Source organism: Uranotaenia lowii, chromosome 2, assembly GCF_029784155.1.
Source record: "Uranotaenia lowii strain MFRU-FL chromosome 2, ASM2978415v1, whole genome shotgun sequence".
NCBI classification, from domain to species: domain Eukaryota; kingdom Metazoa; phylum Arthropoda; class Insecta; order Diptera; family Culicidae; genus Uranotaenia; species Uranotaenia lowii.
Window position 1 is genome coordinate 6,797,723 of NC_073692.1, and position 16,762 is coordinate 6,814,484.

The 16,762-nt window shown below is 35.8% G+C and overlaps 2 protein-coding genes across 4 annotated transcripts in view; one reads left to right on the forward strand and one right to left on the reverse strand.

Annotated features, from left to right (window-relative positions):
* The window catches only part of LOC129745692 (60S ribosomal protein L9), a 285,451-nt gene that overhangs the window by 230,172 nt on the left and 38,517 nt on the right, over positions 1–16,762 (reverse strand). The window lies entirely within an intron of this gene.
* LOC129745684 (POU domain protein 2-like) overlaps positions 1–16,762 on the forward strand; it is a 202,635-nt gene that overhangs the window by 14,509 nt on the left and 171,364 nt on the right. For all 3 annotated transcript variants that reach the window (XM_055738959.1, XM_055738960.1, XM_055738961.1), the window contains exon 2: positions 12,481–12,982. In XM_055738959.1, the coding sequence (XP_055594934.1) occupies positions 12,586–12,982 (397 nt within the window). In that variant the 5' untranslated portion in view covers positions 12,481–12,585. The remainder of the gene's footprint in view (positions 1–12,480; positions 12,983–16,762) is intronic.

The window sequence follows — 16,762 nt, forward strand, 5'->3', positions numbered from 1 at the left end:
TTCATTCGATTGCTAGTAAATACTGTTTGAGCGATGGTAGAGTTTTGAAAAAAATATGACTACAAAATGTATCAAAATTCCAACATTTTGCTGTCTTTAGATTTTTGATGCAACAAAAATTGAATTAACTGGAATTTTTCAAAGTTCACTACTTTGCGCGATTTTTTTACAAATTGAAATTTCATCTGTTTTTGTGGTCCACCGTCATGTTGTACCCGGATTATCAGTGCTTTTACTTTGTTTGGACCAACCAAGAGTATATTCATTGGAAAGCACATTTAATCTTCATTCTAGTGAGGTGCTGCAATTCACGCTGTGCAAAACGTGTTTGTTTGCTCTCCGAGTAGGTACGGTGGGTGGTGATTCGGGCCGAGAGCGAAGCCGACAGACGAAATAATGAGGAGTTTTGAATACACGCCTTCGAGCAATGAACCTTCAAGAAATGTGCCTTCAATGAATTTGGTCAATGGCGCATCTAAACCTCCGCTTTTTAGCTTCTGGATTTCGGTTATATTGATTCGATCGGCTAGAACGTGTGGTAGCATCTTTTACATGCTGACATGAAAAATCTAGCACGTCAGGACGCGATGTAATGCTTGCTGGAATTGACTCCAGTTATCCTGCATTGGTGAGTCCGTTCCGATCTATTTTTATGAAATATTCAATTTTATAGACTTCACGAAGTAAGATAGCTTATTTTTGGCGGTTGCATTCTACAAAACCTGAATTGAATTATCACCGTGCTCATGCTGCCTAGTCACAATTTAGGGTATTTTTTAACTGTTTTTAAGGCATTGCTGCTGTGGAGGCTTTTTAAGTTTAAAGGCCCTTTGACTGGCACTCATAAAATGAGAGAACGTAAATTCTACACCGTGCTTGGAATTTATGATTTTTTATATTCTTTTTTATAGGAATTTAACCCGTTAAGGACATTCTTCCTCGGAATTTATGATTAGAAATGTCGCCATGAAGGATAATCGACAAAGTTGTTGAATGTTATTTTGACTTAATCGATGAGAGATGTGCTTGTAGTCAAAATGCTAGAATAAATAATGATAGACGGATTTACTAAAAGTTTGCTTACAAAACATATTTTTATTCATTTCTCTTTGCCTATATAAATGTTATCATGAGATAATTAATAATATCGATACAGCCAAAAACTATAAAAATAAATTAATGGTTAAAGCAATCTCCGTAAGGCATTATGTAAAAATTCATTACAAATTGTGATTTTTAAAATATTCGTCACTACATTGCATTAACCTTATTGAACTTCTCTGATAAATTTCAGACTTACTTTAAATTTTTTAAAAACGAGATATAGATGAAAGGTAAATAAGTTGAAAAGCTTTCAAAACGGTCTAATATAAAAAGTCGAAAATATTTTAAAACTTTATGATATTAGCAGAATAGTGTTTTTTATCTGAAAATTTTTTTTTTCGCGCTCATTTTCAACATCTTTCACCTTATTCTAATCTTATATCCGTCTTTCAACTCTTAAATATGCTTCCTCATACGTTTTTTGGCTCAAGCTCAAATTCTTATATAAATTTTTTTACAGGTTTTTTCTGAAACTCTGTTTTTCTTATTTTTAGATCTGTTAAAAAAAATCTATTTTCAAACAAATCAGGAATCAAGTTTTCAGGATCAAACATCTTTACATCTTTCGCTCAAATTTTATGTATTTTCAATGAATATTGTCAAAAATACAGCTGATTTTGTGAAGCAATCTCAAATTTCCTTTCTCCACGAGAATATCTTTTTTTCAGTGTCAGTTGAATAGTTGAACTAAATATTATTAAAATTTAATGAAAAAATATCAACCCAGACAGTCATATTTGGAAGCGAGTGCGCTTCTTCTACTACACCTTTTTGCACGGCGCACAGTGCAGCGTCCCATGGACAAAAATAAAAAATTCGAAATTTTTATTTCACCAAATCAAGTAGGCGGTATTTCATATAAGTTTGAAGTGTGCTGCATGTGTATAAGTAATTCCGTGGGAGCACTTATATGCCTGTATCAAGCTTATATTGTCAGATAGTTTCAACGTAACACGTGCACAGTATTTTTTCAGAAAAAAAATACTCAATTTTACTAATTTTTCTCTAATCTGTTGGTGACTTTTAATGTGCTAACCGAAATGGGAACTGAAGAGACAAGTAAGTAGAAGACATTTGAGGGGTTATCTCTGTGATTTATTTCCTTATATACAAATTTGAAGGTGTTATCGATAAGCGTACTTTATATTTCAAGAAAATGGACATTCAAACTTCAATTGGACATTACAAAAATGTATATCAAAATACCTCTCTATTTTTTTCTCCAGTTATCGTTTTTAGTATCCTTTAAAAGCTCTAAGTGGTTTCAGCTGCCCTTAATTACCCGTTTTACAGATATTTACGTTTTTCTAGATGGTGTTTTGACGGTTGAAAATGCCCCATGTTTTGAGCAATGGCATTCAGCAGATCCATTGAAGCGGAAAGAACATTTGTACACTTTTCTGTCCAGTCTATATAACATGGATGAAATACCGGAGGAGTTATTTTACACTTCAAAGCTTGAAAAAATCCTGAATTTGGTTTACTATTTCAAAATTGAGAAAACCCTAATTTGAAATAAGCTTTAACCATATGACTTTTAAGACACTTTTGTGATTACGTATAAACTAATGGCGTGAACAGTAGATTTTATCTCCAGATGCCCTTCTTGTTTGCCCATTAAGCAGGCAAAAATACTGCATTGGAAGAAATATCTTAATTTGCGCAAAAATCGTCATTAAATTCGTGTTTTTCATGGTATTTTAAGTAAAAATGGCGTTTGAGCTACTTTTGCGATCACGAAAAAAAATGTTTTCAGAATAAATTTCTATTCTGATCTGAATGAGATATTGTTCAGAAGTTAAAATCATTTTGTACGATTTCTTATGCATATATGTATATGAGTCACTTTTGTGAACATTGTTTTAAAATACGCCATTCATGCCAATAATAGCTCACATCATTTCCAACAACTTTCTGAGTAAAAGTTGCCCAAAACCATCAGTTTTGATTTTTGTCCCGGTATCCCATACATTCAACGCACGGGCGGCGGGGCCATTTTAGGCCATTTTAAAAAAATGGAAAAATAGGACATGTCTGAACAAACTCAGGCATTAAATTACAAATCATACAAGAAGAAACTGAAAGAAAATTACCTAGGGGCCTTTCAAATATTACGTAACGCAATTTTCGGTCATTTTTGACCCCTCAACCCCCCTACGTAACACATTTTTATCAAATTTTCTATCAAAAATTCATCAACCGTAACAAACTTCTATACCCCCTCCCCTCCCTAAACGCGTTACGTAATATTTGAATGGTCCCCTACTTGAATTTTAATTTTCGGTCGAATCACATCAGCAGCACTCAAGGATCATTTTTACATTACCTCTTAAAAAAATCGTTTACACTAATATTGAAACTTTTCAAACAGAAATTTGAGTTTTTTTTATTAGATTTAGCACTGAATCAAAGTTATTGAAAGTTTCCCTTTTATTCTTTCGATTGCTTTGATTCAGTAGAAGTATTCAACCAAGTAGGCTCACAACACGTATTAGATTGATTTAACAAATCTTTACAAATTTACAAGAAAATCTGGAATAAATGATAATCAAGGTGTAAAGCAGCATTTTTCAGCACAATCTACATTTAAAGACTTACGTATACACCTAGACGTTTTACTGAAACCTCCAGTTTTTGGTGATTGTGTAGCTATTCCAACATTATTTTTGGATATTTAATTCTTTTGCTGGTTTAGCCTCACAATTTATCTTAAAATGAAACCAAAATTTCAGGATCGTTCTTCATGTATTTTAAACCAAACTTGTCGATTTCAACAATTCTATATTCTATGTATTTTGGTGAAAAAACTCAGTTTTCTTGATAATTTTTTAATTTTAGTTTTTAGCAATCCCGCTTATAATGATAATTTATTCATGTTTCTTGGAAGATGAAAGAAAATAAAAAAAAAACATTAAATAAATTCAAAATTTGCTCCATTTTCACTCTACAATAACTGATAAATCAAACTGAAGATGATTCACCTGTACTTACTACAATGATGAAAGCCCACAACATGTGCTGCGCTAATCGAATTCGCGATGCACGATTAGTTCATGATTAGGACCAGATAAGCTTACTTTGTGAAGCAGGGTGAATGAAAATAGCAAAAAAACGAAACATAAAAAACGGGGAAAAGATGTGTGTGAAAGAGTTCGCACCGTACGGTACAGATAACCACACATGATTTTTTTTTTTTACTTTGCTGTTGTACTTCTCTACACGCCTTTATTCATTCAACCAATCGTTCAAACTTCCATTCACTAAAGTCCGAGGAGTCCGGCTTATTATTTTCGGTCGTTTCCCGTGTTCCGGTCTCCGGTTTGGCCGCGGATAGAATGAACTTGACGGGTTTTTTCCTGTTGTTATTGTTGTTACTTTCCTTCTTTTGCCCCACTCGACCGACACCGGGTGAGTTTGATGAAAATTATCAATTTCTGTAATTATTTCACACTCGGAAACCGTTTGGGAGGGTAAAGTAACCCGAAGATGATGATTGACCAATTATAAATTCTTTATGCAAAATTTCCACTTCCCGACATACAGACCCTCCTCGATTGGGAAGGTGTGAAAATCTGAGCGGGTATTTTTCGACAATCAAGCAAATGAAACGTTTCTAATGGGTTCTTCCGCTTTCCCACGATCGATCGATGGTGCAATTGGGCGCTCTTTGAAAGGCGAATTTTTGTTTATCAAAACCGACATTTAGGATTTCATGCTTGAGTCGGTGATTGAGGATAGTTTGAGGCACAACAAAAAAAATCGAAACACATGACGCCGTAATGAGTGCAGTTATTTTCCAATTTATTCAAAGTCAAGTGGAGTTTAGTATGTTTGACGTGTAATTGCAAACGGTGCAATTGCTGTAGGAGTTAATCGCAATACAAATCAGATCAGCTTAGCATTTGTTTGAATTAAATTGAACCACTTTTGAAATGCGCAATCGATTTCCTGCATTTGTGTCAACGCTAGGCTTCACCATGCTTAGAACTGGTACAATATCGAATCGCTTAGGCAAACATAGTAGGCTGCGCCTCGATCACTCGAGTTGGCTTATCAGCCGGGTTTTTTTTTCTTCTTTCCAAGTCGTCATCGCCGTCTTGAATTCGGTAAATTGACGTGCGAAGTGACATCTAGTGTACGTGTCCGTCAAAACGGCACAAATATTGATTAGTCAGGTGCAATTGAGTGATGAAATGCCGCCATTATCGCTCATTTGAATAGCATTTTATCATATGTGGGGCATTCCGGATTATAAAATAGCACCAAGTGATACTCTAATTGCTTCACGTGATATTGGAAATCGGGACAGAAAAAAAGTGGAGAATCCCGAATCGAGCTGGTTGATAATGTTTATTTTGATTTCTACCGGCCGGCATCCTACTACAATCAATGTGATTCGAATAAAACGGGGAAATGTCTGACAGAGGCCAATAAATCTTAAGCCAGCGTTAAACTGTTTGTATCATGCGTATAGTATTTTATTAGAATTTAGAGTACAGCACAGGCAACTTGCTGATAAAAAGAAACGATTATTGCCTGCTAAGTTGGTAAACATTTTCTGAGTACTTGTGATTTTTCTTACATTGTTTAGTGTTGTTGTGATGATTTTCAATACATCAATACATCAAATACGGATCTTTGTCTGATCTACACAATAAATCGGTGTCATGTGTCTCTGAAACTGAATCAAATCAATCGAAAGATTCCCTTGAATTCAACCACAGTAAAAGAAAAGTTCAGATACCAGTATTTCGAGAGCAACTTAGGGGAAAGGTTTCCTAAATGGGCCTATCGGGTTAAATGACCCTACGGCTGTTTGATGAAACGGCTGACTAGACAGCTTATCCGACCAATGCATTTTGAGGGTGATACGCTTAGAACATAGGGCAAGAAAGAATTTTATGAATTTACAAACTCATAAAAATTTAAAAAATCATACAAGGTTTTGATACATTTTGATGTAATATTTCGACTTTTAAAAATTATACGTAAAGAAGCTTAAAACAAAAACTAGGATGGTTTTTGTTTCTTACTCGAATTAACTTAAGAAATTAAACATATTTCAGCTTTTGTGGAGTTTTAATAATGATTATATAGTGGAATAATAGAGTGTTTTTGTATGCCCCCATCATGTTTCTAAAATGCCTCCATCCTAAAATAACAGGTTAAATACAATAAAAAAATGATTTTTATCATTGAACCTTCAAATCTAAGCTCTGAATAACATCTTAAGAGAGAATTGGAGATCTAAAAACAGATTTGATAAAGTTTTTCTCATGGATGAACTGCCTCCATAGTATGGCAACCCTAACTTTTGTTTTATTCCATAAAATTATAATACACATAGATTTTTATAAAACTTCAGCTTTGTCGTACGTAAATTATTACTTTCTAGCAGTTTCAATGAAATTATACGGAAATATTGCCCAAAAAACAGAAATTTTTTCAAAACATAAATAGGCGCATTTAGCCCGCACGGTTTGAGGTTCGGCATTTTAGACAACACTTACAATAAAATCGTTTTCTTGGAAACAGAAGAAAATTTTAACATAAAAATTACTCCATTGTATAGAAAACAGATGCCCGCACACGTGTATATAGTTTTTGTACACATATTCGATGTGATATTTGATTAAATCAGTGTTCAGCTTAATAGGCGCATATAGCCCGCTCCTCCCCTACTATCTTATTCAGTGAGCGTCTCTGAAATGCCTAACCGAACGTATCGTATGATCTCGTTGACTTAGGGATGCCATCCGTCCCGTAAAAGCGGGAAATGTTCCGCTTTTTTTGTTGAATTTCCCGTGGTCCCGCTTTTTTCTCAAAATATCCCACTTTTTTTTTCTTAGAAAACTTTTACAAAGTTCCCTTTACACTGGTAAAAATCAAACTTTAACCTCAATTTGAATCTATTAGTTCAACACAGGAAATCTTTCAAATTCGTCTTTTCCTCAAAATAAGCATCATTTTTTAAAGTTTACATAAGACAATACTCAACCACTCTAGTGTTCTTAACATTACGGTAAGATTATGATGCAGTTGAGCGTTTTTAGATCATGTTTAAGCAATGCCATGTAAATAATTTTGGTATGAAGAAAATGTTGTTTAAGTTGCTTCCAAATGATAAAAGATTTTAGTTTTTCGCCATAATCTTGATTAAATTGCCTTATTTTATACACCACTTTTCTAGACTCACTTGTCCAAAGTATACAATGATGGAAGTAGAGTGTCGATTTCCCGGCCATTTTATCGTTTCCGGAAATCGGGAAATCTGACGATCTGTTTCTCGAAAATTCCCGGAATCCCGGAAGAAATGAAAATCACCATTTAACACTCTAGTTCAGGAATAAGCAACGCACGGACCGCGGCCTTCGGCACACTCATGTGCGGCCCGCGAAGCGATTCTAGTATTTAAAACATTTATTGTGTTCTTTCAACCCAATTCAAAAATTCATGAGATTCAGTCGGAAAAGCAAAAAATATCGAAAGGCTATCAAATAAGCATTTCAGATTTTATCAAGGCACGTAGCCGGTATATCCAGTCGATTTTTTAGTGAAAATCCTGGCAAAAATTGGAAATTTCACTTCAAACTTTCACACTTTAAAGTACTATTCGAAAAATTCAGAGTAAGAAGAAAATAATCACTCGAAATTTGGATTTTTCATCGCAAATTAATCAAATCTTTTTTCAAAGCGTAAAAAAACCAAACATCAAAATTTATCATAACTTATTATAAATTTTGCTAAATTTTGTGACTAATCTGAATTTAGCGGGCTAAATTAAGACAGCTTTCCATAAAATTCCGAAGCTCAGGCCCGATTGGACCTTTCTTGAATATCCGGGAATAGACCGGACAATATGGAAAACCAACCTTAAAGCTACATATGAGTGCGAGCATCACTTATGCAGTGTTCGGCACAAAAACGCTAATCCGCTAATCGCTAGTTAGTCCGATAACTTTTTGTTAGCGGTTTAATAATGCCGCTAAACTTTGATTGAGCTAGCGAATTAAAAAGTTCCGCTATTTTTCGGTTCCGCTAAATGAAGAACGCTAACTTCCATTTACTTGTCCCAAATTCACAAATTATTACTGATAGAGGTAAACTTTTTGTCATTTGACAAGTAACGGAGACATCGGGCATCGTTCTTACACCAAAATGCGCTCCAAGTGAAAATGGTCATTTCGAATGGTCTTAGGGCAGAAGTGCCTCATACAGATTAACTTTTTTTTTCTCTTTAAGTACTTCTTTTCTCAACATTCTCAGACAAATAATTCAATAAATATTGTTAAACAGTATTAAACCATTTTGAAACATCATTTATATTATTCAAAGCTAGAAGGTCAATTTTTAGATATTGTTTTTTGCTTGCAAAAGTACAGTAAACGGCCTACTTGATCAATATTTTACATGACTTTAGCATGGTCATCCACATGCAGTGATTTGTTGAAATGTGCTTTTTAGGTTAATCTATGGATTTTCAAAAGCTTTTCCAAATTTCTAAGTTTTTTTAGATCTCACATTACTATCTCACACGGCAAAGTCTCGAATAATTAATGCTGGAAAAATCCGCTTTTTACAACTTCTTTTAAGTGGATGAGATATTTACTTTTCACAAAGCAGTTTTTACAAGTATCAAATCAGGTAAAATGAATATAAGATAGTATCACCATAGAATGAATTTGCATTTTTATTTCATTTAGTTTTTTAGATACACGTTTGGCAATGCTCATATCATGAGAATTTTGCATTACTATTTTGAAAGTTTGAAAAAAAGTGAAACCTGGTTAAAGATTTTTCAACAGACTGGACATAATAGTGCAGATTCTATGTTTGATTATAATTTTAATGGCATGTGCGGCGGAATGAAAACTAGAGAGAATTTATTTTATAGAATTTGAAAGAAAGGTGGATAGACAGGCATTAGTGCGCCCATAGGAGAAAGCTTGATAGGTGTTGAAATTTTAGGCTAGAGGGCATGTTGATGAAAAGCTCCCATGAATTGCTCCCGCCTTTGCTCTGCATTAGCTAACTATACATGAGAAACCCAGAAAGAGAATTCCCATGTATAGCGAGCCCAATGGTTTGAGAGCGTGTTTTTACGCACACTTCAAACGAGCTCGTTTGAAGTGTGCGTAAAAACACGCTCTCAAACCATTGGGCTCGCTATACATGGGAATTCTCTTTCTGGGTTTCTCATGTATAGTTAGCTAATGCAGAGCAAAGGCGGGAGCAATTCATGGGAGCTTTTCATCAACATGCCCTCTAGCCTAAAATTTCAACACCTATCAAGCTTTCTCCTATGGGCGCACTAATGCCTGTCTATCCACCTTTCTTTCAAATTCTATAAAATAAATTCTCTCTAGTTTTCATTCCGCCGCACATGCCATTAAAATTATAATCATACAAATTACGGCGATTAAAATCATATTACAGATTCTATGTTTGTAAAGTATTTGAGCAAACCAATTGAGATGCAACCATAATCCATGCTGTTGCCATCCTGTTTACGTTATTGTTTATAAACAGTTAGCGATTAGCGATTAGCGCTTTAAGCTTGAAGCGATAACTTTTTCCGCTCATTTAGCGGTTTTAATTAGCGATCGCTAAATTTGAATGAGTTAGCGATTTAATTAGCCCCGATAATTTTTCAATTAGCGATGCCGAACACTGCACTTATGTGTCACAATAATGTCGTGTCACGTGTGGTAAATATTTGAAGAAGAATAGTGTTTTTGGAGATTTTTTTCAATATTGTAAATCATTTTAAACTATTATAATGCCTTAAAAATTCAATCAGCAATGACAAAAAAAACTCTTACCATTTACTGATACTATTAAAAAAAGTGTTTTATTGGCATAAATATCTGAATTACACAATTTTACTTCGTACTTAATTCATGCAGTAGACGATAAAATTTATTTTTATATGTAACTTGATGTGGAATTTTGCTGAAAAATTATACTTTGGGATATTTGAAATTGTTGAAAAACTATGCATTTTTATGTCATACCTAGTATTCTCGCTATAACTAAGGCAAGGTATTTTGTAAATTTAAAAACTATCAATCTTGTTTCCAAAATTATAAATATTGAATTTTTATTCCAAAAAATGAAAAATGAGGTTTTGTTCAAGCTTTTTATAGATTCTGCCCCACAGTGGAGCGGCGACATTTTAACTGACATTTGCTCTTGCAAAGGTGTATTGGAGGCATCTGGAAGATTAAACAAATAAAAAATTGAAATACCTGGGGAAATTAATGTGTCCGTCCTACCCGACCTTGCCACTTTTTTTTTCAAAAAACGCTTGTTGCCAGTCAACCAAGATTTGCTAGTTTTGTTCCAGTGTTTCAATGAGAAACATTGTTGAAAAGTTGGAAAATCCCGAATATTTTGCTATTTTCCTTTTCTTTTTTCCTAGCAAACAAATTTAAATCATTTAATTTAAAAAAAAAAATTGAAATTTTCAAAATATTGAGGATGTTTGTTTAGTCTGTTGTGTCCGTGTACCCGTCCTTCCCTAGGTAAAGAGATTTTTTAAAGTGAAGTTTTATTTCATGTAAGTGAAAACATAACATTGTGTAATATTTTGAAAGACCAAAGAAAATATGAGAAAAAAAGGAAAAAAAAGATAGGGAGCAACAAAGATAGAGAATCACAGAGAAATAGGGGGGAAAAGATGAGAGTATTGAAGGAAAAAAAAACTAATGAAGTACGTAAAGAAAGATCAGCAAAAAAGAATGATCAAAAGCTAAATAGAATGAGATTTTTTGAGTTTTTTTGTGAAATTTATTCAAGTGAGAAGAACATGCGAGAAAGGAACACGAGTGAAAAGTACAAGCCCCAAGAAATAGCAAAAAACATTAATAAATTCAAAAATAAAGTCTAAAGAGAAAAAAATATACTAGACAATGGTGTAACGAAAAAAGAAAAGAAGAGAAAATAATAATGTACTACTCAAATTTAAGTCGTTGGGATATTTTGAAAGTTGTGTATAATATGTATTATAATGTTTTATAATGAATGTATGTATGAACATAAACCAATAACAAGACTCCATTTATAACACACGAGCAATCAATGGACAAAAACGAATTCGACAAAAACAACAGACAGCAAAGTGAGCCACATACTACATTTCATAAATCTTTAACGGGCTTGTGATATAGCTCAGTTGGCAAGTCTGTTGTCTCCTGAGCCGATGTCCGCGAGTTCGAGCCCAAGAGTAAACATCGAACACAGTTGTACCGGATAAGTTTTTCAATAACGATCCGCCAACTGCAACGTTGATAAAGTCGCGAATGCCATAAAGATGGTAAAACGACTATAATCGAAACAAAAAAAAAATAAATCTTTAACAACGCTCATAACACAATTTATTCAATAAACTTCTAGTTCCCTTGAAAAAGACCTACAAAACAGGTCGAAACGTCGGGTATTTCCAAAACAATCGTTGTTTGATCTACATCCAAGACCGAAAAAGCCAAATTCAAATTTCTATGTATTATAACATTTGTATTGTATAGCCCAGTACCTAAAAGTATTACAATAAAATAAATTCATTGTAACTTTCTTCATTCTCACGTTCAGCCGTGGGTAAGCGCTACAAGCGCAAATTTGTGTATTTCTTTTTTCAAGTTTAGTTCTGAGATCCATTCACGTTCAGTTGTTTTTCTGTTGTTGTTCTGTTTTCTGTTAATTTGATTGTAATGCGATAATGAGATGTATTATACAACCTCAAGTACCCATATAAATAGAGAGTTTTCTCTAGGCTTTAAACTCGCAGCGGATCGCACCCCCGAAAATTGCTCATTAAAATATGAATTTATTATAATCGGAGCCAATATTCATGAGATGACCCTGGGGTTTGAGGCTTTTGTTTTTGCCTGAGCGAGGCGCACTTGTTCCGGCTTTGGAAAGATGTTGTCAGTTTTCTTTTCTACCAACCTCGCAGATCGCCGTAAGAAGATTGCTAGGACAGGTGAAGAAAGCGCAGTGGCAAACGATAATTTATATGCGTTTATTGCCTATTTATTTATCCCGGGGCAGTTGGGCGCTGAGAGACTGATCCCTCGGCTCGAAATTGGGATGTTTCCGGAATGAGTTTAGTTTTAGATCGTTTTCTTCTGAGCAAAAAAAAAAGCCGACCGGTGTTAATTGAATTAATTCCTAGCAGAACGCATGGGTTTTGTTTTTCGGTTATGCATCGTAGTAGCCATTAATTACGGTATCGATGGCGATAATTGAGGGACTGGAGCGAACATTTGGAGAAAATTAAGTAGGCTATGTATTAGAGAGAGGGAAGAAATTACTTAATGTTAGAGAATAAATAATATATCTTGCAATCATGTAATTTTCTTTTTTTTTCGCTTACAGACGATGAAAAACTGTGCAAGATTATTGGGCAAATGTAGAGGACTTGCTAGCAAGGTGAATAAAAGATCGTAATCTAAGAAAGTACTCGCCGGAATTCTTCTGATTATGCCGCTTTTGGTAGCGCAACGGAGCGGTGCACATGCAGCAGTGGCATTAGACCACCAATTCCTCAATCAGTGTACGACCTTTGATCAGCCCGAGTACTGTCAAGTTACGCTGTCATCGACCAAAAGCAATCGCGACCATTTTACCAAAATAGAACAACCATTGCCGGCGACGCAATCGAAGAAGGCGCTGCATACTATGAACAGTAGCATGTCCAAGTTTAAGACAGCCGGTGGAAACTCTTCGACGGGCACGTCCACCGGTATTGCCACGACAACAACCGCTGCCGCAACGACGATTGCCCGGCATCATCCGCTGTATCGACAGTTTTATGGCGGTGCGGATGAATCACCTCCGTACGAAAAACAGCAGCAACAGCAGCAGTCGGATGATCAAGGTAGGCCTAATCAAGCAGCTCAGTTAATCAAAAGCATCAAGATCTCAACTTTTAAACGTGTTGATAATGTCCGTGGTTATCTTGATTTAAAATTCACTTTTCAGTTTTGTTGACGAATGTCCACTAGTTCAAAGTTGGAAAATCTAATTTCATGGATTTTTCATTTTGATATTGAATTGTCATAGATCGATGCATATTTGTTTTTTTAAGTTTCTTTTAGTGCTCTCTCTCATAAGTAATAAAATAGATTCGAAGTTCAACCTATTTCTTAAAACCACTTTGTTCGTGCAACAGGTTAAACAAATTTCTCAAGAGTGGTTCACCCTTTTTTCCAAACATGTAGACACACATTTCGGGGACATCCATTAAGGTGAAAGCCAGTGACGATGATCCGCAAAGAACCATAAACTCCTTATAAATCATCATTAAGTCAATCAAATAATCGTTCTAAAATCGGACGCCCCTCTTTCAAAGCTCTGAAGATTTGATTTGGATCTTCTAGGAACTACAGGGTTGCAACCCTTCCAAACAGCAAAGCAAAGATGCCATCACAGATAGAAGGGAAAAAAATAACGTAACACGAGAGAAAAAAAAACAAGTCGGAACATCTTAAGAAGGCTTGTTGGTGTACATCCGGCTCCGTTTAGAAGCAAAGGGGAAGGCGAACTGCACGACTTTCGAAAGGGATATTTTTGTCGCGTGCGGCAGTGGTTTGTCAGTTTTTTCTCCTTTGGTCCTCGAAGGCACATAAAAAAGAAAACCAACCCCATGCGATACGACGATTGAAAGTTGACGAAAACATAAGTGTTTTCAACCCTTTTATTCCAGCGAAAACTTCTTGATCGCTCGAAGGACAACAAAAAAGGGGTGAACCATATTGTACTTCTTGCTATGATTTATTCACTTCCTCGGGAGTGGGGCAATTTTTTTTCAATCACTTCACAGGTTTGATGAACGTTGTGTGTTTTAACATGGCAATTGGATGACTTTCGCTCAACATTTAATTCCCCATGAGGAAGTCGTTTTCTTTATTGAATTGTGTACGATGTAATAATATTTGTCATCAGAAATCGTTCCGGTGTAGGTTATTTATGCACGACCCTGACACAGTAGGCGCAGTGTGGATCAAGCAAATTTGCTGTCTTCTTTTCCGGGCTTCTGGGTTAGGGAATGTATCACAGAAGTCTACTGGTTCAAAACAGAATTCAGAATCAAATTAAAAATCCATTCACATTAAAATCTAAAGAAAGCTTTAACGACTTCTGGAGAAAAACAATCGATAATCGAACTTTGTCCAGCACTGCATATCACTGAACTCAGACGGAAAAATTAATTGTAGCCTTAAGTTTCAAGAACATCATCGAAAACAACTGTCATTCATTAATTACAAGCTTGCTAATTACGGTGTATGCGTTCGGTTTTGGTTCGCCAGTGCGGGTCGATATGCTAAAGCAGCTCGACAAACTATATGTATACGGAGTGCTAATTACGTTATTATTCCATTCGGCGCATCCAGCTCTCCACCGTGTTTGCCTTCCTAGCCCTTCTTTGTAACTTTGTAAGTTGGAAACATTCAACGCCACGAATGTTTCAAATTCTTTGGAAAATAAAAAAGAAAACTACAAAACGACCTGTCCCATTATTGGAACATCCGCGCGGGACACGATCAACGCACACGATCAGTATGCATATTATTACACCGTCTCTAGTTTGTATGGGGAGCGTTATTTCGATTTTATCTCTCCCTCTTGTTCATACCCTCGAGATGTAATCAGTTTTGGATCAAGCGGGGCCCAAAACATAACGCTTACCGCAAGCAAGACAGCAGGGCACAGCAGACTCACGACATGGTAATTATGTGACATCACGAGATCATTATCGCCCATAACGAGAAGTGAGACACAAAGCGAGTGAGAGAGCACTCCATTTTGAACAGGCGGATAGAGTAGGTATATTCATAATTTACCTTGATTTCAAGTAGCCACGATCGGATTTTTTTCTTCAATTTTTTCTGTGACATCCTACAGCGAACGGCGACACAGAGAGGGAATGCCGCCGTAAATAATTACAATACCCGCCGCAACGGCTACTATGATCTGCGAAGTTTTCCTCGTCGAACATAGTAGGAGGAAAAGGGGGAGAGCAGGTATAAATACTAACAGACGGCCCCACGTATACCTAACGACATGCAAAGTGACGCCAAACACGGCAAACTTTTCCCATCCAAGTGATCAACACACGGACGAACAGCCTGCTTTGATGCCACTGACTGTGAGTGGTTGGTTGGATTACCCTGGCGTTCGAAAGACGAGCAGCAGGTGATTAGAGACCCTGGGTTGGCCGGTAGTTGCCGACTCAACCATGGGCGCTCTCCCGGTTATGAGAATACACATCAGTACGAATGCGCCGGATGAGTTTAAAACCATGCAAATTATTAGCAGCAGTGTAATCCATATCGCATACGAGTACGTATGTAGAGTGAGGAAGGCTCCGCGTTTCTTGGATTCGGTTCGATTGCACGGGTAATTGTTTGTTTACCTTCCTATTTAAACGGAGCAGCCTCGTTTGCCATTCCGAACCAAGGCGAAAGTGTTTCTCAAGATACGTGAAAGACCTAAAACTGCACAGTTTTACCAAAAATTTGGAAGATTTCAAAAGCAACAACTGAAACCCACATTCTTACGAAATCTTTTTATACTTCGAACTGTTGTAGATCTTATGTACCTTTAGCTGCACCCTAAATATTTAATTGTTTAACAAGCAACACCTGTCACATCCAGCGTACCGTAAGGGTCCATTCTTGGGCCACTTCTCTTCACCTGTTACATAAACGATCTGCCTCTTGTACTAATGCATTGCTTTATACAATTATATGCTGGAGATGTTCAGTTCTATGCTATTGATCGAAGCCAAAACTCAAATGAAATTATTAGACGGGTGAATGAAAATCTAGCCAGAGTTGCAACATGGTGTTTTGGGAATGGACTGCTAGTACGAATCATAGCAAAAGTAACGCTTTGTACATCACAAAATCCCGAAGGAAGGCCGCTGCAGGCACACTTCCCTATATAGTCATGGACGGTGAAAAAATCCATTGGACAAAATCAAGGATGCCGAAAAAAATCTGTGCTTTTAACAAAAAAATCTCATATTCTGTGATTTGAATCTTAATTTCTGTGCCAGTTTCCTGTGAAGCTAATTTTATGTAGTTTATTGGAAAATCATGTGAAACATCAACAAATTGGAAACATTTTACAGTTTTAAAAGGAAAAAAATCACTTTACATTTCGTCTTTTCATCATGACTTTCATGACTTTCATAGCAACTTATAAGTTTTCATTTGGCAGCAAAAAAAGTTATTCGATTGTGAACTTCCAAAGCAGTCTAGATTCAAATGATTGAATGAAAATTGGAGACTATGGTCAGGATTAAAAAGTCGAAAGTGACATAAAAATTTATAATTTTGAAAATTTGTACAAAATTTAAAAAATTAGTGTATGCTGTGAAATTTAGAAAAAAAAGTGATCTTTGACACAGATTCTGTGACGCAATTTTGCTCAAAATTCGGCGATAATACAGATTTTCTGTGATTTGTACAACCTTGTCTCCGATACGTCTTCGCCGAAAATTTGCTTTGGGACGACCTGATTATGCAACAATGCGGCAAAATCTACGCTATACGGCTTTTTGCGTACTCTAAATTCGTTTGTTCAAAGCCCTGATCTTGTTGGAGATGTTCTAGCGCTGGAGCATTGCAGAAACTGAATATTGCATTCAATT